Here is a 23,069-nt window from a genome sequence, read left to right as displayed (position 1 = left end):
CCAGAAACAGGATGATTTTGTTTTCATTCCTTGCCAAAGTAAAGTAGGCTCACCTGGGTGGTTCCATTCCTCTTGCATCCCTCCAATCTTTAGCTCATTTAAGCCCCAGATTGTAACTACAGATTTTCACAGTAAATTCTTTCTATCCATTATTCCATTGAATCTTCCAAACACTATATGAAGTAGGAACTAGAACTACTATATGAAAGACAGGGAAACTGATACTCACGTTAAGCAATTATCTTAAGGTTACTCAGAATGGCAGATCCACTATTCAAACCAAATGGTGGTGGTAGTCTTTTATAGGTCATACAACAGAGTTCCCCCCAAAATACTTTTCTGAACACACCTAGCTTATTTTCGAATTAGAAAATTTCTATACTTGGAGTAACAGTTGGGATGGTAAGAAGAAAGGTTTCAAGGATAGTTTATTTTCCTGGTTCTGCTGATGGTTAGTAAATCTTTTTCTCTCTAATCATTAATGACATTAGGAGATGAAAAATGATCAATTCCTTGCATTCGAACAGAAAACCTGAGAACAACACACTGGGAGTCATGAGTTTTTTTTTGCTTCTTAGTAGTAAGTGTTGCTGGAGAAAAGATTATTACTTTGTCAACTGGTAGAGCTTCTTCTTCACTTTCAGTGAGCAATTTCTCTTGTTTTCAAGAGGAAAAAATAGTGAACCAAGATACTAAAAAGTAGCATCAACTGGAGTGTTGCATACAGTTGCTATGATTTGAGGGATTTAAAAATTATGTTCTGAAGGAAGAAACATGGTTACAACTATTTCTCACAATTGAGAAATGTGGGTCACACAGAATAGCACTGGGAGGCAATGTTGTGAAGCAAGATAAAAAAATTATATTTAGATGCTATATATTCTCTAACAGAAGATGTGCTAATAAAATTGACACTAAGAAGAAAGAAAAATTCAGGTCTAAATCTTGCTTTTAGGTTACTGTTCGTACTGAAAACTACAGAAGGTTTTTAATTTTTGAATCTGCGCTTAATAGAATTTTTCAAAAATTTCTGAGTTTGATTAAAGTACCATTCACTCTCTCTCTTTCTCTCCCCCTCCACACACACAATGCATATATGTACATTTACATGTAATTTTAAATAACGTTACTAGTTGTGTCATTGGGTCATTGGTCTTTCAAGGATATTCTTAAAGTTTGAAGACTGAAAGCTGTCTTGCTACAATACATAAAAAATATTATGGTACAAGAAAAACATAATGCCAGGGACTAGGAATGTGGCTTAGTGGGAGAGTGCTTGCCTTGTATGTAAGAAGCCCTGGATTCGATTCCTTAGCACCACAGAAACAGAAAAAGCCAGAAGCAGTGCTCTGGTTCCAGTGGTAATGTGCCAGGAACAGTGCTCAGGCCCCGAGTCCAAGCCCCAGTAATGACAAAACAACAAACAAAAACTCATAATGCAATTTTATGTCAAATGTTCATTTTTTTCAGACTACTCAGTAGTGAGTAGGGAGAACATGAGTCTTTACCAAATTAAGCTAATTATATGTTCAGAAATGGGATCATAGGAAATATTACAGAATGAGGAGTGAAACAGTAAGATATTAAATATGAAATCATTAATATATATGAAAACAAATTAACCAGACTCAGTAGTGATCTCTGTTCTAAAACATATCTATAAATTTTAGCCTCCATTTCTTAACATGAAGTCTGATAATATTCTGATTATATTCTTTTGAAGTCTGATTATATTCTTTTATTCATGACATAAATGTAGGCTGAGTGATAATGGTTATAAGTTTCTCTGTGACTGTGATCAATATTTCCTGAGATCATCCTGCTAGATACGGGGAAGGTAGAGAAAGAATGAAGACAGGGCACACTTTGTTCATAAATGATGCAGTACTTTTGCTCATATCTCATTGGCAAAGGCTTGGCTCTGCTTCCTTCTCTCCTTAAATACAAGATGCAAAACAATGTTAATTTTATGATCATCAAATGTATCCACCATTTACACTAAAAGAAAATACACAAAACTATTTATGTCTCTATGAGTCTCTATGAGACTATTGACCACTATTAAGTATTTTCTGGATTTCTGGATTGACAAATATGAACTTAGTTCTTAGATAGTACTTTAAATAATAAAACTTGGAGTGCAGTGTGTCGATTTAGTTACTTCTCCTGGCTGTGGAGAAGTGTGATAGGAAATGCACAGAGCCCAGCATAGGGAGGCCCCTTCTCTATGCATGGGTGCTCTGAATGTAATATCTATCAATGGATAGATATCCAGATCAGCTGGATTGCTTTGGCTGATCTGGCTGGCATGGAGAAGGTTTCCATTCTCCCATCCCCTCCCTGTTCCTGTTCCACATTTCCTGTCTAAAAATCTTCCCTCTGTTAAGAGAACTTTCTTTTTTACTATTACTAAATAGGAGGATTACTAAATTTACTTTTACTAAATAGGAGGATAGCAATCAAAAGTTGTCTCATACCACAGTCTCTTTAAAAATAAAGCTTTTCTTTAGCAAAACTCCACGACGATGAAGTTATGGGTTGGAAATTTAAGTTAGAAAATGTAGATGTAGATCAGTCAATTCTTCAAGAAGAATTAAGGCTATGGATACATGTATACCTAAAGCACGTTTACTGCCCTTTTTAAAAGATTACTAGGAGAGAATGAAATAAATTAACGACGAGAGAAAGATGATGCCAGCTTCTAGGCTCCATATTTGATTCTCTATTTAATCTGTGACCTATCTTCTGGACACTAAATTACAGACTTTCCACTGCTGCTAAGAGCCTTTTCAACGCTTACTACTGACTTCAAAATTCAAGGCCTTTTATTTCCTTGACTTCTACTTATTTTCTATTTCATGGCATGGCACTTTCTTTCACTTGTGCTGTTAAAGAGTCCACCAGCACCATTTAATATTTAAACACCAGGATCATGTTGAAGGTTTTAGTTTAAAGGTAACCATAGTACACACACATTCATTCATTATTAATAGCAGTGATGCCTTGTAAGTTCTTGGGAATCTTCTTTCCTTTGATGTGGGTTTCACAGGAGTGCTGTTGTCACTGGAGTCGTCTCAGATACTGTTATGTAGCAAAGAAATTAGTGCCTGAGCCACAGATTCAGAATGATGTGAACTCTGAATGGAGGTGACTATGTTAAAAAGGGAGATGAAGCCAGAGAGTGACAGGCCACGCAAAGTCCGGTTTCGGATCGCATCGTCGCACAGTGGGAGAGTTCTAAAGGAGGTTTATGAAGATGGCCAACCACCCGGCTCTCTAGATTCTGAATGTGCCAGTATCTGTGGGATCGATGGACTAAGTGATTCTGATGGACAGCAAAACGGCCATATAGGATCAGAAGGTGATGAGTACGAGAATGATCAGGATAACTTGTTGGTGCTAGCCAGGGCTGCTAGTGAGAAGGCTTTTGGTACAAGAAGAGTCAACATTTTAAGCAAAAATGGCACAGTCAGAGGCGTCAAATACAAAGTGAGTGCTGGCCAAGACCTATTTAACAATTTGACCAAAGTGTTACAGGTAAGTCATGACACACTCCAGCTCTTGAGCTTTGCTCCTGACTGACATCTTGAATACCTCTCAGTTTAAAGTGAACCTGACTTACTCATAACCCCTCCATACTCCATCTGGGACATTGTCTCAACCAGCTGCCACTTACAAACAGGGGCATTATTTTTAGCAGACTAGATTGATTTTTTTCACCGCTGTGTTTTCAACATGGAAGTGGTCTTTTCTTGTGGCATATGCTGACTAAAATGCTATTTCTACTTCTTAGCTAAGAAGGGAGATAGATGTAGTGTTCAAAGCATTCTAGTAAACCCCAGAAATTAGTTTCTTTCAAGTTTATTATTCTTAAATCACTGGGTTAGCATTTATCAACACTAAAAGAAGTATGTAAGCCAGAACAGGCTGAGTGCCTGCATTAAGAGGATTGAACTCAATGGGAAAATTATAGTGTAATGAAGACTATGTCTTCCTTCCAGTTCTGAGGTTTTATCTGGTTTGGCAGGCTTTATCTGTAGTCTCTTTCTCTGTTAGTTTACCCATTATAGTTCTGCAGCACAACTTGATAGGTATTCCTCCAGAAAAGTACACACTGAGATCTAATATAGTGAACAATTGGTCCTTAAAATATAATAGATTTTGAATATCAATAAAAAGACATATTACTCAGATCTTGGAGTCTTTGGTAATGATTTAATGGTAGGAAAGTGTTTGAAATTGCCTAGAAGCATTTGTAACATGTTTTGTTGTTGATGTTTAAACAGACACCATTATGTCAGGAATGGAGTTTATAATCGCTATTGTTAAGTAGCAAATAAAAATTTCAGTATATTAGTCTCAATGTTTGGATAAAATGATACCTTGTGGTTGATTATTTGAAACTTCCACATTGTATAAAGAAATGTAGGAGTGGTAGGCAGAATGGATTTCAACAAAAGTGACTGATATATTTAACTCCATAGGAAGTATTTGAAAAGATCAAATCACAAGTATTTAAAGAAATGAAAGTTTTAATTAAAGGAAAAAGTGGTTAGGACCAATGCTTTCTTCCATATGTATAATTTTCTCATGAAAGATTTTGTAGATTAGAGAAGGGAAACCAGACCAAAGGGAAAAAAAAATCAGAAGCTGATTGCCATGCTTTACTTGGTTGAGAATAATCTTACATGAATTTATAGAGATGAGACTATCAGGTTAAATATAACCTTAGTGGAAGAAGTTTCACCCAATATGGGAGTTGCTACTATCATAGTATAGATTGAGGTTCCTTGTAACAGATTTTTACCATGTTAGTATTAAATTTTAGAATGTTAGTATTTGTCCCGGTTAACTTAGCTTGTTCTTGAGTTGGTTTTATGATTTAGAGGGTTGTTTCTAAAACTGTTGGGCTCATTTTAGAACTTTGATTTTCATTTGTTTATTCAAATCTGCAAAAGTAAAAACTCAATTATTTATGAGTAAATACTTAAAATTTTTAAAACCTTCAGAAGAAAAAAACTATTATCTCTATGTTTTTACTGTTACAGTGCTATAAATTCACAAGTGGGAACTAAAGGAAATTCCAAAGCCAAAATTGTAATTCTACATTAGATAAGAATATCTACTTACATATATTTTCTGTGCATAATTCTGTCACTTTTTTATGAGAATAAGTTCTATGAAACTGTCTTTTTCTAACAATTTGTCCCCATTGTATTTAACTCAGTTTCAAAAAGGAAATACTGGTTACTGGGAGAGGTCACTTAAAGGCTTAGATATTTGGTCTCTCCCTGACCCCCCAATCTGTTTCTTCTTTTTTCATCATGTGGGCAAAGTAATCAGCAAGCTCTAGGCAGTCACAAATTTTCACCACCATCTCTAATTCTGTCCTCAGCAAACTCATCAAATAGTTGTTCTCTAATCTCTCTGTGACAAAACATATATTCAAGGAGTGCTGGCACTGGAGTCAGGGATGCTAGTGGCACTATACAAAAGGATTCCATTCACATGCTTGTTTACATGGAGAACACTCTCACAAGTTGTGCATACAACTTGTGTACACAATATCTGCAACACTGTGTAAAGATCTGATTTGAATGTCAGTCAGTTGCTGGTGGGGGGTGGGGGGAACCAGCCTCTTAGGCATTTGTCTTAGGATGACAGTGGGTTCTCACAGATTTCCCCGTGCAGTTGCAGAGTAGCCCTAGAGGTACAAAGCTGAAGTTGCCAGTCAATCACTTTCATACCCATTACCACATCTGACTCAGTCCCTTGATCTTTTATTTTCTATATCCCTCACAAAATAAGTAGTAAACTTGACTCTGTTTTGACTCTGTTACTATACCTTGGCAATTTTTCAGAGAGTAAGAAGTTGGTATCTAGGATACCTGATTAAGATATCAGTGTATGGGCTGGGAATATGGCCTAGTGGCAAGACTGCTTGCCTCGTATACATGAAGCCCTGGGTTCCACTCCCCAGCACCACATATATCGAAAAAAGGCCAGAAGTGGCTCTGTGGCTCAAGTGGCAGAGTGCTAGCCTTGAGCAAAAAAAAAAAAAAAAAAAAAAAAAAAGCAAGGGACAGTGCTTAGGCCCTGAGTCCAAGCCCAAGGACTGGCAAAAAACAAAAAAACAAAAACACCCCCAAACCCAAAAACATTATTTGGGGCTGGGGATATGGCCTAATGGCAAGAGTGCTTGCCTCGTATGCATGAGGTCCTGGGTTCGATTCCCCAGCACCACATATCCAGAAATGGCACTGTGGCTCAAGTGGCAGAGTGCTAGCCTTGAACAAAAAGAAGCCAGAAGCCAGGGACAGTGCTCAGGCCCTGAGTCCAAGGCCCAGGACTGGCCAAAAAAAAAAAAAAGATATCAGTGTATGACTAATATTACCTTTTAATTCATGTTTTTCCTTCTCTAGTTCATGGATAATTTTTTTGAGCAAGAAGCTGTGATTGCTAGGACAGTCGGGGCTTTCTTTCTGTTTTAAGTTATAAGATCTTAAAGCACTCAACTAGAAAGAAACTTGAGTGCTTGATTAAATGTAAATAAACTCTATCAAAGATGGTGGAAATCACTTTTCCTCCTCCCTGTCTCCGAGTCTGTTACTCCTCTTTCATGAAATAGGGGCATGTGCCTTGAGAGTAGACATTAAAGTTACTTTATTGAAGTATTCCTGTTTTCAGTAGTACTTATTTAGAATGTTGTATGTAAATGGGATACTTAAACCAGTTTTTTTATTTTACTTGGTACTCAATTTGCCTCATAGAATCCTGGGTGATTGAGGATGGAAAATACTAATTGAGGTTAAGGATGGAGATGAACTAGGAAGCATAGGGCAATGTGATTGTTCCAGTGATATTGGAAGTGGGTAGATTGTTAATGAATCACTCAGGGGCCTCCAGATGGTCTAGATTGTAGTTGTTCAGATCTGCGAGGTTGAAATTTCCAACTTCTAGACACAGTAAGAATAAAATGCCAAAGAAAGACCACTTTAGAAATCTGAAAACCTAGAATCTAGTTGCCTGGGATATGTGTTCCTTAGAAAAATCTTTATTCTTACCCTAAACATTGAAAGCTATTGATCTACAGTGTAAAAGAGACTCACCCAGTTCCACAGGGTAAAGTAATTTTTCATTATGTTCCTTGCATCTTTAGTATTTAATGAGGAAGACATGCATTCATGTATTGTTCTTCTGATCAGCTTAGATCATCAGGAGAATCTTTCCTGAGTCACAGATGGGCCAAGGTTACCTAGACAGCCATATGGCCAATGCATATACTAACTTGCCAATTAGTTGATTTAGGAACAGTTCTGGAAATCTTACCAGTACACTCTTATGCAGTTGTTCTGTTTCAGTAGTTGAAAATTTACCCTAAGGATATTTCTATCTAGATAAGTGATTTTACTCTTGATTACTGAAAGTTTTTAGAATAAAAACATTTTTTATTTTTCTCTTTAAAATTACTCTTACCTCATGGAAATCTCAGTACAGTATCACGATATAGCTTGTAACTCTTATTGCCCAATTTGCATGATCAAATTTGAGATGCACCTTGCTATTAGCCACAATGTGTTTCTAAAATCTGTTAAGGTAGATCACTGATGTTGATCAGTAGTGTCATTTAATTTTTTAAAATTTATTGTTCTGAGATTCAGCTTCAGACAGTTATCGTTTCTTGACCTTATTCTCAAACTGTGTGTATATTAGAATATTCTCCTACAATAATTATAATTTTGAACTTCTTCTTATGCATATAGATATAGAGAAAAGTTGACCAAAAGAAGGAAAATAATTACAAGACATTCTATATAGATAGCTACTTCCTAAGAACAGAATTAAGCATATAGTTCTGTTGGTGTGTTTGTGTGCATGTCTCTGTTTACTGTGGTTGTATTTATGCACATTCTATAATTTCAAGACAAATCAAAATGACATGCATTTGCAGAACAATCTACACATGGTATATGCATTATTATATTAATTTATTCAAGGTGCTCATATTTTTTTAACTAAGTGGCAGAGAAATCAAGTGTCTCTTCCAAAAGTAGTAAATGTAAGAATTCTGCCTTTGTTGTTCTAGATTTTGTAAAATATAATTCCAAGTGAAAAAACTCTCATTTACTTTCTCTTAATGTTATCCTCATACACATAGTATAATAGTATTATCTTTGAAATTTCAACATCTGGTTTGCAGATTTTAAAATTTATCACTTATTTTAGTTGATCTTAACATAGAGAAGGTCTACCGAGGTACATTGTTTCCATTTGATTTCACATAGTATTAGTAATTAGTAGAAACTCTAGGATTTAGTGTAATTCCAAATGATATAGGAAACTATTGAGAAATCAGTTGACTTCTTACCCCAAAATAAGAAAAATATTAAAGATGAGTTGATACTATGTTTGTATTCTAGACTAACAGTTCAGTATCTTGTGCCCACTCCCTATAGATTTTCCTTTTCTAGCCTTGGTCTCAGCATTAGGCAATGATACTGAGTAAAACCTTCTAAATGTTCTCTCTTTGAGTTAATAAACTCAATGGAATTCTCTTAGGTAGCAGTTCTTTCCTTCTTTCCCATCTCTTGGATTTAGAGAGTTCCTATATTGGATAGGGCTAGGGTTTACATGGTGGAAGTGTTTGCTTCATTCATAGACTTTCTGGTGGGTCATCTCAAATGCCCAAATCTTAAATGTTCAATCGTTCATTGAATAGCCATTTATTACATATATACCATGGAACGGACTTATCTTATTAATTAATGAAGGAGATAATTAGGAATGGCTGGATGAAGCAGTGTATGAATGGATTCAGATATGAGCTTCAATTTCCATCTCCAGAGAATTCTTTGTTTGTTTTCTTATTGGCTTCACCCCTCTGTGAGCCCATTCTTAATTTCTATTAATGTTTGTGTTTTTTTCTACTTTTAAATTTCTCTTGCTAGACCATTATTTTTACTGGATCTTTTTTCTTTTTTTCCTAGCTTAGTTTTGTCTCAAGCATCAAGAACTGAAAGATAGTATACAGTTAATGTCTTTTATCTTGCAAGTTTCCAGAAGTCAGGAATAGGAACTGACCATCAGCACTGAAAGCATTCAAGGTCTGTGATTCTCATTGAATCCTTTTCTTTTTACTTCTACTCATCAGAATCTTTATATCATCATGGCATTTAAATATATGCAACCTTGCTTTTAATTGCCCAAGCTTAATCTTATTAATCTCTCTGTATTCCTACACGCTGAGCAGCCTCTCAAACTCCTCATTATGATTTACAACCTCTTAATACTGTAAACTCTTGTAGGAAGCCTACCAGATAATGGAGGAATTTAGCATTTCCTTCCTTCCTTCCTTCCTTCTTTCCTTCCTTCCTTCCTTCCTTCCTTCCTTCCTTCCTTCCTTCCTTCCTTCCTTCCTTCCTTCTTCTTTTCTTTCGTTCATTCATTCATTCATTCGTTCTTTCTTTCTTTTTATTTATTATCTATGTATCTATGTATTATGTATCTATCTATCTATCTATCTATCTATCTATCTATCTATCTATCTATCTAATTTTAGAAGCATAGCCATTTGTTATCACAGGCCAGCATTGCCTACTGAACATATTCATGGGCTCTGTATTTTCATAGAATGGCAGCACAGTTGCCATGGATATGTGTGAAATGCTGTCAGACGATGTTACAGTCACAAAGTCATAGGAAGTTCTGCTCCTTTGAAATCTTTTAAAAATTGATTTATTATCAAAGTGATGTACAGAGGGGTTACAGTTTCATACTTAAGGCAGCGAGTACATTTCTTATCCAACTTGTTGCCTCCTCCCTCATTGTTCTCCCACCTCTCACCCTCCCCATTTTCCTCCCCTCCTCCCCATGAGTTGTACAGTTGTTTTACAGCATATAGTTTTGTAAGTATTGCTGACATCATGCTTTATTTTTAAACATAATTTAATGTAGTTCATACATAATTCAATCCAACAGCTTAAAGTAAACAATCTAATGGTTTTAGTAGGTTTATAGTCATGCAACTGTCATCACAACGGAGCAAGAATATTTTCATCATCCAAAAGAGACCCTCAAAAACAATTTAGTCATTCTTCTTTTCTCGCTCCTCCATCTCTCCTCTCTTCACAAACTTCTCCAGCTCTGGATAATCACCATCTGTCTCTATTTGTTCATTTATTATTGTCATTTAGAAAATATTCCTTCTATCTCATTGTAATTTTGTACTATTTTGACCAAGATTTCCCTATTCTCTACTCCATGCTAATAACCCACATGTCTGGTACTCATTCTTCTATCTTTTCCTTTCATAAGATCTTAGTATTGATGAATATAACACCTGATTGAGATCATGTGGAACTTGTCTTTCTGTACTTGGCCCAAATTCATTTAATATAATGTTCTGCAGTGTCATCCATGTTGCTGCAAATTTCTTTCTAGTGCAGAATTGACAATTCATCATAATTCCTTTATCCATGTATCTGGTAGTGAAGACTTAAATTGATTCCATTTCTTGACTATTATAAATAGTGCTATAGTAAACGAGAGGGAAGAAATTTCTTTGCCCAGTAATTATCCCATGTACATGTAATTACTCAGAATGTATATTCTGTAGCTGTTGGATGGAGTGGTAAGCATATTTCTATCAGGTTTATTTGGTCTAGAGTATAGTTTAAATCTGATATTTCCATGTCAAATTTCTGTCTGGATTATTTCTCCATTATATGATATTGAAACCTCCTACTGTAATAATATTGTGGTTTATCTTTTCCTTTAGATCTATTGCTAATTGTTTTATATTTTGTAGGGAGTCTGATGTTGGGTACATATATATTTACAACTGCTGTCCTCTTGCTGAATTGACTCTTACTATGTAATGTCTGTCTTTTTTCACAGTTTTTGTCTTAAACTGTATGTTATATGACATAAGTATAGTTACTCCTGCCATATTTTGTTCTCTATTGCATGGAATATCTTTTTCCCCCTGAGTTTGACTAAATAATCACTTTTGGTCCTTACAGGCAATGTTATTTTCTTGTGTATAGCAAATGATTTGGTCTTAAAAAATTGATTTAGCCATGTTTTGTCTTTTAAATGGGAAATTTAATCCATTCATATTCAAGGTAGCTATTGATAAGAACTTATTACTGCCATTTTTCAATGTTTGCAAGTTTTTTAAGTAGATTATTTCTTATTGTCTCTTTGTGTAATATGTTTTTATTTATGACTTTTTAGTTTACAGTTTATCTGATATAGCTTTGCTTTGTGAGTGCTATTAGACTTACAAAAAATTACAGTATAAAATATTTTAATCCAGTAGTAACTTAAATTTGGTTGCAACAACTCTACTTATTCCTTCCACATTTTGAGTTACTAATGTCATAATCCATAACTTTTATAGCATATGTCCCTTAACAAATAATTGTAATTATTATTGTCATCAGTAACTTTGCCTTTTATCCTATAAACTATAGTTATACATAATTTCATACCACTTTGACAATATCAGAGTATTCTAAGTTTGACTGAATACTCACTTTACCAGTGAGTTTTATACTTTCAGATGTTTTTATTTTATCCATTAGTCTCTCTTTCTTTCAGTTTGAAAACCTTTTAGCATCCTTTGTAAGGTAGGCCTTTTGGCAAAAGAACTCTCAGCTTTTGCTTCTCTGTAAAAGGTCAATTTCCCCTTTATGTTTGAATGACAGTCATTTTGGGTACAACATTCTTATATGATGTTTTTTTTTTCTTTTAGTACTTTGAATATGTAATTCCACTCCCTTCTGGCCTGTGAGGTTTCCTCTGGGAGATCTGCTGCTGGTTACTTGTATTGGAACTTCTTTATATGTGATTTGCTTCTTTTCTTTTGCTGTATCTAGGATCTTCTCTTTTGGTCTTTGATCATTGACAGTTTGTTTATAATATAGCTTCTGGTAGTCTTATTGGTTTGAATGTTATTTGTATTCTTTGGTTTTCCTATACCTGGATATTCATATCTTCTTCTAGATTCAAAGAAAAGTTAGCTGTTATTATTTATTTAAGTAAATGTTCTACCCTTTTCTTTCTCTATTCCTTGAGTGATAATGACTTGAACATTTTTCCTTAGTTGCTTTGCCATATGTCCCATAACCTTTCTTCATTCCTTTTCATTCTCTTTTTCCTTTGTCACCTCTGATTGGATAATTTCAAATGTCTGGTATTGCAACCAGCCGGCCCATCCAGAACCCCAATCTAGTCTAAATAATAAAAACCCCTCACCATCAATGAACACCTGCAAATGTTGGAAGCGATCATCATCTCACCAGGTATGCAGGCCTCAGCACAAGGACACAAGGATTTTGAAAAATCATGGAGCTGTGAAATCACCAAAAGGAAGCAATAAATCCACAGGAATGGACCAAGAAGAAAAGGAGATCTATGAAATGACAGACAAAGAATTCAGGATAATCCTTGTAAAGAAGTTCAGGGAATTACAAGAGAACACAGACAGAAAGTTAAATAAAATTTGGGAAACAATTCATGAGCAAAATGAGAGATTTGAAAGAGAAATAAAAGTTAACCACTTCCAAATAAAAATCCTAGAAATGAAGAATACAATAACTGAATTGAAACATTCAACAACAGGTGTCAACAAAAGACTTGACAAAGCAGAAGAAAGAATCTGTGAGCTTGAAGATGGGACATTTATTTCCAAACTTTAAAGAAAAACCCAAGTAAACTGAGAAGACAAACATCTTGTTGATTTTCTCATGTTGACAATTTCTGACAAGTTAGAAGTCTAAAAGTTACAACCACAAAAACATTTTAATTATCTAATCATCATTACTTGGAAGAGATTTATAAAATTATGAACAAAATAAAATATTATGCAGAAGTGTGTAATTAAGATAATTTTATTTATGTGTACAAATGTACTCAAGATTTGACATCAATTTGCTCAAGTTAATTTCTCTAACAATTCATCACATCACTTAATTGTTGGCAAATTATGCCTTAAAACATTTAATCAGGAAGGGAACAAACAGATATGTGTTTAAAAAAATTACCCTCCCATGAAGTTAATAAAGCAAATAATTGGAGTATTTCTTATTTTACTGATTCCTAAATAACAATTTTGTCATTAAAAATGGAGTTGATACTTTTTGTATCTTTTGTATAATTAGTGGTTTCAATTGACAGTTTTTCTATATGAAAACATTGTAGAAACTTGACTAGTTCACAAAGCAGACAGAATGGTGAAAAATAAGGTGCTGATTTGCCAAAAATAAGATAAAAATGAGGGCTCTGGAGAGTTATGGTTTTGCTGTGGCTTGACGGAGCTGCCCTCACCTGCATATTACCTGTGACATGAAGCCAGATACATATACCTTCATCAACAATTTTTAAGTATCTTCCTTTGACAGCTCAGTATGTAGTGATTGTGAGACATCATACAGAAGTTATTACCTACTATATCCTAAGATTCTGATGAATATATTCCAAATGGCCTCATGTAAACACACATCTTTCTTCTAATCCCAGATTCACAATTTTTCACTCGATAAAGAATAGGATTTTTGGCATTCAGATCAGTCATGATGATTATGTAGTGTCTACTTTCAAAAGGACAAACAATGATTACTACTTTCCCAGAATTTTTTGTTTCTCATTGCTGCTGAAACTGATTGCTACAAGCTTAGTGCCTTAAAACAACACAGATAGATTACTTTATAGTATGGAAGCCTGAAGCCTGAGTATTGAACTAAGATCAAGGTTTTGGCAGGGTGACATTTCCTCTGGAGGCTTAGAGAGTTTATTGCATTTCCAGTTGTCTACATTCATTGGCTTATGGACCTATATCATTCTGACCATTATTTCTATTATTACATCTTGTCTCTTTCTTTATCTCATGTCAGCCTTTGTGACTCTATTAGGCTCACTCAATCTAGGATACTTTCTTGTTTTTGTTGGACATGGGATGTGAACTTGGGACCCAGGCACTGACCCTGAGCTTTTTTCTTTCTCAAAGCTAGTGCTCTACTACTTTGAGCCACAGTACCACCTCTGGTTTTCTGGTGGTTAGTTGGAGATAAGAGTTCTCATGGACTTTCCTTCTCAGGCTGGCTTTGAACCGTGATCCTTAGATCTCAGCCTCCTGAATAGCTAGGATTACAGGTGTGAGCCACCAGTGCCTGCCTGTAACAGCTTTTTGGTATGTGGGGACTGTTAACTCTTCTTGGTGGCCAAGACCTATGAAAGCACAATGAAGGACTATCCCTACTGGAAGCGTGTCTCAAGTAGTAGAGCATCAGCTGTGAGTCAAGACTGTCCCTGTATTTTAATGTTAGTTTGAGGTATTCCCAACTAAAAGTTCAATTTAGCAAATGTTTGCAGTGTTTTTTGTTTTTTTTTTCTTGTTTGTTTTTTTTTAACCAGTCCTGGGCCTTGGACTCAGGGCCTGAGCACTGTCCCTGGCTGCTTTCTGCACAAGGGTAGCACTCTGCCACTTGAGCCACAGCACCACTTCTGGTTGTTTTGTATATATGTGGTGCTTGGGATTCGAACCCAGGACTTCATGTATACGAGTCAAGCACTCTTGCCACTAGGCCATGTTCCCAGCCCCTGTTTGCAGTGTTTTATTAACCAGTAAAATAAGGAAAAACAAAAAATTAAGACTTTTCTTTCTGAAAAGAATAGGGAATAGGTTTTGGAGGTGAAAGTTAACTTTATTTACTTTATTTTTTTTTTTCTTCATGACAAAACTTCACTTGATAAATCAGAAGAAAGAATCTGTGATCTTGAAGATAGGACATTTATTTCCAAACTTAAAAAAAAAGCCGTGTAACCATATGAGAAGACAAACATTGGTTTTCTCATGTTGGCAGAATTTCTGATAATGTATCAGAAAACTCAGAATTTTTGAAGAAGTACAAATAATTAAGTCTAAACCTGACAGCTACATAAACATTTGAATTACCTGACAGCTACATAAACATTTGAATTATCTGATCATTATTACTTGGAAGGGATTTACAAAATTATGAACTAAAACTATTATGCAGAAATGTGTAGTTAAGATAATTTTATTTATGTGCCCAAATGTATTCATGATTTGCCTCTGTTTTCTGGTGGTTAGTTGGAAATAAGAGTCTCCTAGACTTTGCTGCACAGATTGGCTTCCAGCTGCCCCCTATCCTCAGATCTCAACCTCCTGCGTCACTAGGATTACAGGCGTGAGCAACCAGTGCCCAGCTAATCTAGAATAATTTTATTTTATAGTTTGTATCTGAATATCCCTGTAAAAGACTCATTAGTTGAGAGTTTGGTCTCCATATGGTAATGTTATTGGGAGGTAGTAAAAACTTTACAGCTTGGGGCCTAGATGGAAGAAGCATGTCCGTGGGGACATTCAGTTGAAGGTATATGTTGTTCCTTTCCTACATTCCTCCTTTACTTTTCTGTTTTCTCCCTCCTGGCCAGCACAAAGTGAACTACTTTGTTCTGCCATGTGCTCCTTGCTATGATGTTTTGTTTTACCACAGGCCCAGGCTAATGAAGTCAAGTAACCATGAATTGAGACCTCTGACACATTGAGCCAAAATATACTGTTCCTGTTTAAGCTTTTTTTTTTTTTTAAAGTTATTTCACCACACTGACAGAGAGTAGATTAACTCAGAATAACCAACTCTTGAGAAGGGGTCTGTCTCCCTGATAATGTGGTTCAGAAGCATTTGTTCATGGTTTTTGGGAGCAGACTTGGAAAGGTTTGGAGATACAGGCTAGGAAAGCTCTAGAATGTTGTAAGTTGAGCATAAATAATAATTTTTTTTTTCGGTCATGGGGCTTTAAGTCTGGGCCTCGGCACTGTCCCTGAGCTCTTCAGCTCAAGGATAGAGCTCTACCACTTGAGCCACAGCACCACTTCTGGTTTTCAGATGGTTAATTGGAGATAAGAGTCTCACAATCTCTCCTGCCTGGGCTGGCTTTGAACCATGATCCTCAGATCTCAGCCTCCTGAGTAGCTAGGATTATAGTGGTGAGCCATCAGTGCCCAGCTCTTAAAGGATAATTTTGATGTAAACTCAGAAGATCAAAATTCTGATAGGAATAAGTACAGTAAATCCTATAATCACGGGAGTTTATACCAGAATAGAAATCCTCTTGGGAAGTGGACAAGAGGAAAATTCATGTTACATTTGAAAAAGAATTCTTTTTTGTTCATGCCTTGAGACTTTGTAGGGAGTTGAATTTATATGAGATAGAGTAGTTTATCTGGCTGAAGAAATTTTCAGACATTTGAGTAGTTCCTAGCCAAGAATCCCTTTAGCCAGATTTATGGTGAGAATTGGAAAGATATCAGAGTGGAAAGATTTGAAAATCTTGACATTTGACTAGAAAAGAAACATGTACAGTGTGGCCAAGGGAAGTATAGATGCTGAACAAAGGAAATGTGTCCTGAGGGCATCTCAGGAGCTGACTACCCCCAACACACTACAGGCACAAAGGTATAAAGCTACCAGTGACTTTGAAAGCCCATTCTGAGAGGACAACTGTAGGATGCCCTATTCACAAAGGCTGACTAGAAAATTGCCTCTCCAGATTAATTTCACCATTCTCAATTAGGCAGACTCACATAGGCTGCTAAACCAAATTGGCAGCTGACCTCAGCATAATCCATGTAATGAGGATTTTGCAGGTACCAGATTTCAAGGGAAGGCCTAGGAGTTTAGTAGGCAGTGGGTGACAGCACAGAATCTCTGCAGCAAGCAGCTGCAAGGGCTATGCACAAAGCTCTGAGAGTAAAGCTAAGCTGTGGTGAGATCTTAGGAAAGTAGAGATCCTAGGGATGCTATGAGTGTAGGCAATGGAAAAAATTAAGCTGAAGGGAGTAGCCCTCTGAGTCACAGCCAGAAAAGCCTTAATAAGGATGCTGAAGTCTTCTGGAGTTCATGTCCTACCACCATATGCTCTAAATATGGGGATGGGAGATTTAATATTGGCTCTCCTATATTTGGTCTTGATTTTTTTCAAACCATTTTAAAAAATGTGCTCTAATTCTTTTTTGAATGGAAATGTATCATTGTATGTTGGGTGAATGCGATCTGTTTTCTGATTTCTGTGTGTGTGTGTGTGTGTGTGTGTGTGTGTGTGTGTGTAAGCATCTTTCTTGGTAGCCAGGCTGGCCTCAAACTCTCCACAGGGTAACCTTAAGTAGGGAATATTTCTACTTCAGTTGCCACATCCATCTTTTGAAAAATTTTTCTTTTACAAGGTTTCAAGGCAAAAAGTTGGATTTGAGTCTGAGAGGAAGGCTAGGAACTTTGAGAGGAAGGGTCTAGTTGGAGAAAAAAGTACATTCATTAGTACAACTTTGAAAGGCACAGTTTGGTCTCTGTTCCTCTCTGTGTTAAGTTTCCTAGACACTATGAGATTGGTTACTTTGCTTTACATGCCATGATGTTATAGCTCACCATGGCCCCACAAGTAATGGAGTCTAGTGACCATGGACTAAAACCTCTGAAACTGTGCCAAAATAAACCTTTCTTCTTATAAGTTGTTTTTTTCTGGTACTATATGTCTCAACAACAAAAAGCTAAACAACAAAGTTACCTCTCTCAAGATGCTTAAAGCCTGCAAGTCCATTTTGCCATGTAAAAATAACATTTATTGGTTTGAGTCGGAACATTTTTTCACACTTTTTACTCTACCTATAGTTTCTCATGGTCAGCTTATTTTGTCCACAAGAATATTAGTATTCTGTTGTAGATTAAGTCAATAGCTCCATATTTTTCTATTCTATTCCTATCTGCATTAGTTTTAATAGACTGATACACTTTTGTCATTGCTTCTGTGGCAGAGTGTACTTCCTTGTCCTTGGAGACACAAAGAAATCTGGGTCCTACTGACCCATATTTGAAGCTAAATCCTATCTAGCTCATAGGTCAGCCCAATGCCAGCTACCTTCAGTTTCAGGGGTGAAGAATATATGCATGATGTTTAGTTTTATGCAGTGTGAGTGGTTGCTAGGCAGCAGAAACAGCTGTTTGTATGTTACTCAGCATTGAGTTCCCTGCCCAAAGTGACACAGATAATAAATGATGTAGTTACCTGCGAATTTTTGACCAACAACATGGCTCTTGCTTACTAAGCAACTAGTGCCTAACCATTCATCATTTGCCTAATTCTTTGCTGCAATATCCCTGTCAAGATCCTCCCTAGTTTTTAGTGAGATTTCTTGTGGAAAGGGATTTTACAGGGAAATGTTTTCAGTCTTAATACCATCCCACAGACTTTACAACCACTGTGCAAAGTACAGAATTTTGAGATGGTAAGACTGATGAAATTAAAGCATTCAGTCCATAAAACATTTTTTATTTTCAATAAATACAATTAGTTTTCTTTATGTATTTCTGTATTGGACTGTATATTCAACACAATTTAATTTGTGGTTAGTCTCAATTATTAAAATCTTTTGGGATTTCTGTGGCAAATATAGTGGCATCTTAGTACCTTACCAAGTCAAGATTGATCATGTCAAATAAACGGTATGGAACAACAATACCAGGTGAGTAAAAGGAAAAGCATTTAAAGGAAACTAAACATCCTGGATGAAGAGGCAACTGTTACTTAGAACCTATATTGGAATCAACAAAGTTACACTAGTGATTTTAAGGGAAAAAAGGAGAAAGATGTGGAAAGAAGACAGATAAATGGTGCAAAGTGGTTTGGTTCAGAGTGGTCCTGGCCTTAGAGAATGAGACAAAATGCCACTTATTAAGGTCTCCAAGAATGACTCTTGGCTATTCGTCCTATTATTCAAAAAATCTTTGTTTAGAAGGAAGTCATTTATTCCTAAGGATGCATGTATCCTTGATATTGTTTGATACTCAGTGATACAACACCCTGTGAGGTTTAGTGGTTGGAAACCTAATTCTTCCTTGTGGTAGTATTGGTAGAAGTGTTTGAATATAGTAGTGGAGTCTTCAGGAATGGATTAATGTTATTCTCGGGAAGGTCACCTATCCCAATAGAGCAGCCTGCTTTTCTCTTGTAAGTACCTTCTTTCTCTCCTCTTCCAACTCTCGTTGTGTTTGGAAGCAGCAGGAAGTCTGCCACAGATACAGCTACCATCTCCTGGTCTTCAAGAACCATGAGCCTCCAGAACCATGAGCCTCAATAAACTTCTCCCCTTTATAAATTAGTCTCGGTATTCTCTTCAGCAATGAGCAATGCAGCAAGACACATTGTTACAGCAACTGGTTGTTGCTATACAATTACCGGAACTATAAAGTGACTTTGGAATTGGGTAATAAAACAAATTTGAAGTGGGTGCTGAAAAAAGAATAGAGTGCTATAAATGTGGTTTTGTTTGTCTGCTTGTTCCTTATTAGCATATATTATTGTACAAAAGGATTTTATCATAATGGCATTGTCATAGACTCCAATAATGTACATTGAGCATATTTAGCCCCTTTGTTTCTTGCTCTTATCCCTCTTTTGGTCATTACAATCTTAATGATTTTTATTATTCTATATTCAAACATGCAAACAATGTTTATTAATCATAGTCACCCCATCCCCTAGACGGAATATTCTGGTGAGATATCTGAAGAGTACAAAAGACTATGGGGAGTCTATAATGTTTCAAAGACTACTTAAGTGATCAAGATCGGAAAATTGGTAGAAATATGGAAAGCTTGGCTGGAGGTGTGGAATGGTGTTGAAATGCTTGTCTAGCTATGCAAGACACAGTTTGATCCTCAATGCTTAAACAAAGGAAAATAAATATAGACAAGTCAGGCTATTCCAATAAGGTCCCAGATGGAATTGAGTAATGTGCTTTTGAGGACTGGTATAAAAGCCAGTCTTGCTGTAAAGTTTCAAAGAGCTTTACTGAACTGTGACCATGCCTGAGTTTTTTTTTTTTTTTATGGAAAACAGAACTTAAGTGATAAAATAGAACATCTGGGAGAGATGTAGCATCAAATTGCTAAAAAGAGCTGTGTGGCTCTTTTTAACCGTCCATGGTAAGATAGCAATGTAGAGTCATTATTTTAAGAATTTTCATTCATTCATTTGTGGTAGTACTGGACTTTGAACTCAGGGACTTACACTAGGTAGGCAGACTCTCCATTTCTTCAGCCATGCTTCCATCCATTTTTGCTTTTGTTAATGTTTGAATAGAGTACGTATTACTTTTTGCCCAGGCCAGCTTGAACTATAATCCTCCTATTTATGCTTCCCATATTACTGGGACAACAGATATGTACCACCGGGCCTACCTTTTTATTGGTTGAAGAGTCTCCCCAAGCTGTCTCAGAATCTCAGTACTCCTGGCTCTCAGTCTCCTGAGTAGATAGGGTTACAGGCATGAGACACCACACTCTTTCTCACCACATTTATATCTTAAAATATAATTACTGACTAAAAAGGAAGCAGAAAGTAAAAAATGTAGAAATGAAAAAATAGTACTTAGGAGAACAAAAAGGATGTAACTGAGACAAGCTAGTAAAGAGATTAGTATAGAGGGTCTGGTGCAATCAGTAAGTTGATGGGACAATGGCCAAGCTGCACGGCTTTTATAGGCTGTCTTTCCCAGGACAACCCCATTGTTCTTGGAGTTACAGTGCTTTTGGAGCATCCTCCATGGATTCACTTTCCAAATCACCTCAGGGCTTTCCTTTGCATTCAAGCTTTGGCAGTGGTTGTATAATACTAATACGTAGGCATGCAGAATGCAAGACTTATGTAGGTGTGGTTTCATCTATCTAGATTTCAGAGAATGTTGTAAGAAACTGTAGATCCAGGTGAAAACTTTCACAGGGGTGAGTCAAACCACAGATCCTACCAGAACAATGCCTAGAAGCAGGTCCCTGTCATTAAGACACCAGAACTCTAATTCTACTAGCAGTGCTCGATGTCTACTTGGGAAAGCAACAGACACCAGTGTGAAACTCTAGCCCAAGAGAGCTGAAGGGTGGACTGAATTATAAGAGAGAAAGGGAGGAGGAAGCAAATACCTCCAACAAAAACCAGAGACTTGAGCTCCATGATAGAAAGCATTTCAAAGGGGCTTGGAAAGGAGAGTATCACAAGTAGAACTGTAGCAAAAATTGATTTTAACATAACACAATAAAGTAGGGAGTAATAGGAAAAGGGAGAAGCAGCTCTATTTAATACATAGGAAATGGAAGGGAAGAAGACTCCAAACGGTGGTTTGGGAGAATTATCTGGTGAAGGTCATTTGAATTTCCATCCAGACACCTGGTCACTGTCATCTAGAAGTGCCAAATCCTTCCTGGAGAGTTTAAACATTGAGGCCAGTGGGTGGTTTAGGGTGGGTTGTTACCCAAAACAGCTAATACAGGCCTTTACAATATTTAAAAAGGCATAAACAAGTAGTCTCAGTTTATCACAGAAACAGTAGGTGTAACTGAAAATCATGAATTTGTCAGAGGTGCCCTTCAAAGTGTCTATCATGTTAATAGAAGGATAAGGGAGAGTGATGAGAAGAAAGGAGGTTATTCTGACTTCTTGACTAGTATTTCCTGGTTCTGTTTAAATTCCTGAATTTGTCCTTTGAAGATGGTTTTATTCCATTCAGTTTTCCTATGCTTTGTCTGTTCTGTAAGCCAGCAGAGCCACAGGAAAAGGGATGCCCCAGTATGTCCAACAACTGTCATACAGAGCAAAAGAATTCTACTTAATGTCTGCCCTCTTGGATTTTGGAAGTGACTTGGGTCATGCTATGCCTTTATTTTGCCTATGACTCCTTTCTGGAATAGAAATGTCTCTTTGGTACTTGTCACACCTTTGCATTTTGAAAGCAAATAACTTATTTTGATGTTGTGGGTTCACAGTTTGGAGTTTTTCTTGAGTCTCATCTGAGACTCTGAACTTTTGAAGTAATGCTTGAATGACTGAAGCCTCTGGGATTATTGGGATGGAATGAGCATATATTGTGTAATGAGAAGGACATGCATTTTGGGCTCAAGTGAAGGAATGCCGTGTTTTCAGAATACAGCAATGGTGATGGTGGTTCCAACTGTATTTTGGTCATGATGGAGCCCTTTTGAGTGAGTTATTCACTGTCTCAGGGAAGATGTTAGCTTTCATGGAAATTTTGATAATTCCTTCTCAGATTCACACCCCCTTTCTCCTCCTTTTTCTTCTTCCATGTTATAAAGCACCATGAAGCACTTTCTAGGCTTAGCTGCCCAATTTTGGATTACTAGCCTGAAGAACCATGAGCCTAAATAAATTTCTAAATTACCTAATCTCAGATAGTATATCTACAATAGCTATTACTTCTGTGAAGCACATAGCTTCTTCTCTGGCAAGAAGACAGCAGTGACAATTAAATCAATTCTCAAATGATGTGGAAAGGGAGGGATATTGAAACTCAAGGGCCTTATTTTCAGTCCAAAGGAAGTCACAGATGTCTGAAAGCTGAAGATATACTTCTTAGAGTGCTTGTTAACTCAAGTCTGGTAACAAGTTTTTCACTTAATAGAAATATTCAGACATCTCTGATGAGGTAGCCACATATAAAATAGGCTTCCTTTATTACGGAGAGTCCATCTCTAATTACACAGGAAACTCAATAGTGGTTCTTTGAGACACAGATTTATAGATTGTCTTCATTAATTTAGACTTTCAGGGATCATTCTTTTTTTTTTTCAAATTTTGATGTACAGAGAGGTTACAGTTTCATATGTTAGGCATTGGATACATTTCTTGTGCTCTTTGTTACCTCATCCCTCATTCCCCCCATCCTCCTCCCCCTTTGCCATGTCACCCATGAGGTGTTCAGTTCACTTGCACCAGTTTTGCAAGTATTGCTTTTGTAGTTTGTCTTTTTTTACCCTGGGTCTCTCGATTTTGGTAATCCCTTTCAATTTCCTAGTTCTGATACCAGTATAGACGGTTTCCAAAATACTCAGATAAGATTACAGAGATAGTGTAGATGCAACCACAGGAAGGTGATACAAGAACATCATCAATAGTAGAAGCTACAGATACACATGGGACATTGAAAGTAGTTACAACTGTGATGTAACAATCGTTTCCATAACATGGGGTTCATTTCA

The 23,069-nt window shown here is 36.4% G+C and overlaps 1 protein-coding gene across 1 annotated transcript in view; it reads left to right on the top strand.

Moving 5' to 3' along the window:
- Nucleotides 1-3,142: 3,142 nt before the first annotated feature.
- Nucleotides 3,143-23,069, top strand: part of Grxcr1 (glutaredoxin and cysteine rich domain containing 1) — a 100,540-nt gene continuing 80,613 nt past the window's right edge. Inside the window, exon 1 of the mRNA XM_048364360.1 lies at nt 3,143-3,537. Within this exon, the coding sequence (XP_048220317.1) occupies nt 3,154-3,537 (384 nt within the window). The 5' untranslated portion in view covers nt 3,143-3,153. The remainder of the gene's footprint in view (nt 3,538-23,069) is intronic.

This window comes from Perognathus longimembris, chromosome 16, assembly GCF_023159225.1.
Source record: "Perognathus longimembris pacificus isolate PPM17 chromosome 16, ASM2315922v1, whole genome shotgun sequence".
Lineage (NCBI taxonomy): Eukaryota > Metazoa > Chordata > Mammalia > Rodentia > Heteromyidae > Perognathus > Perognathus longimembris.
This window is presented reverse-complemented; position numbering and strand designations above follow the sequence as displayed.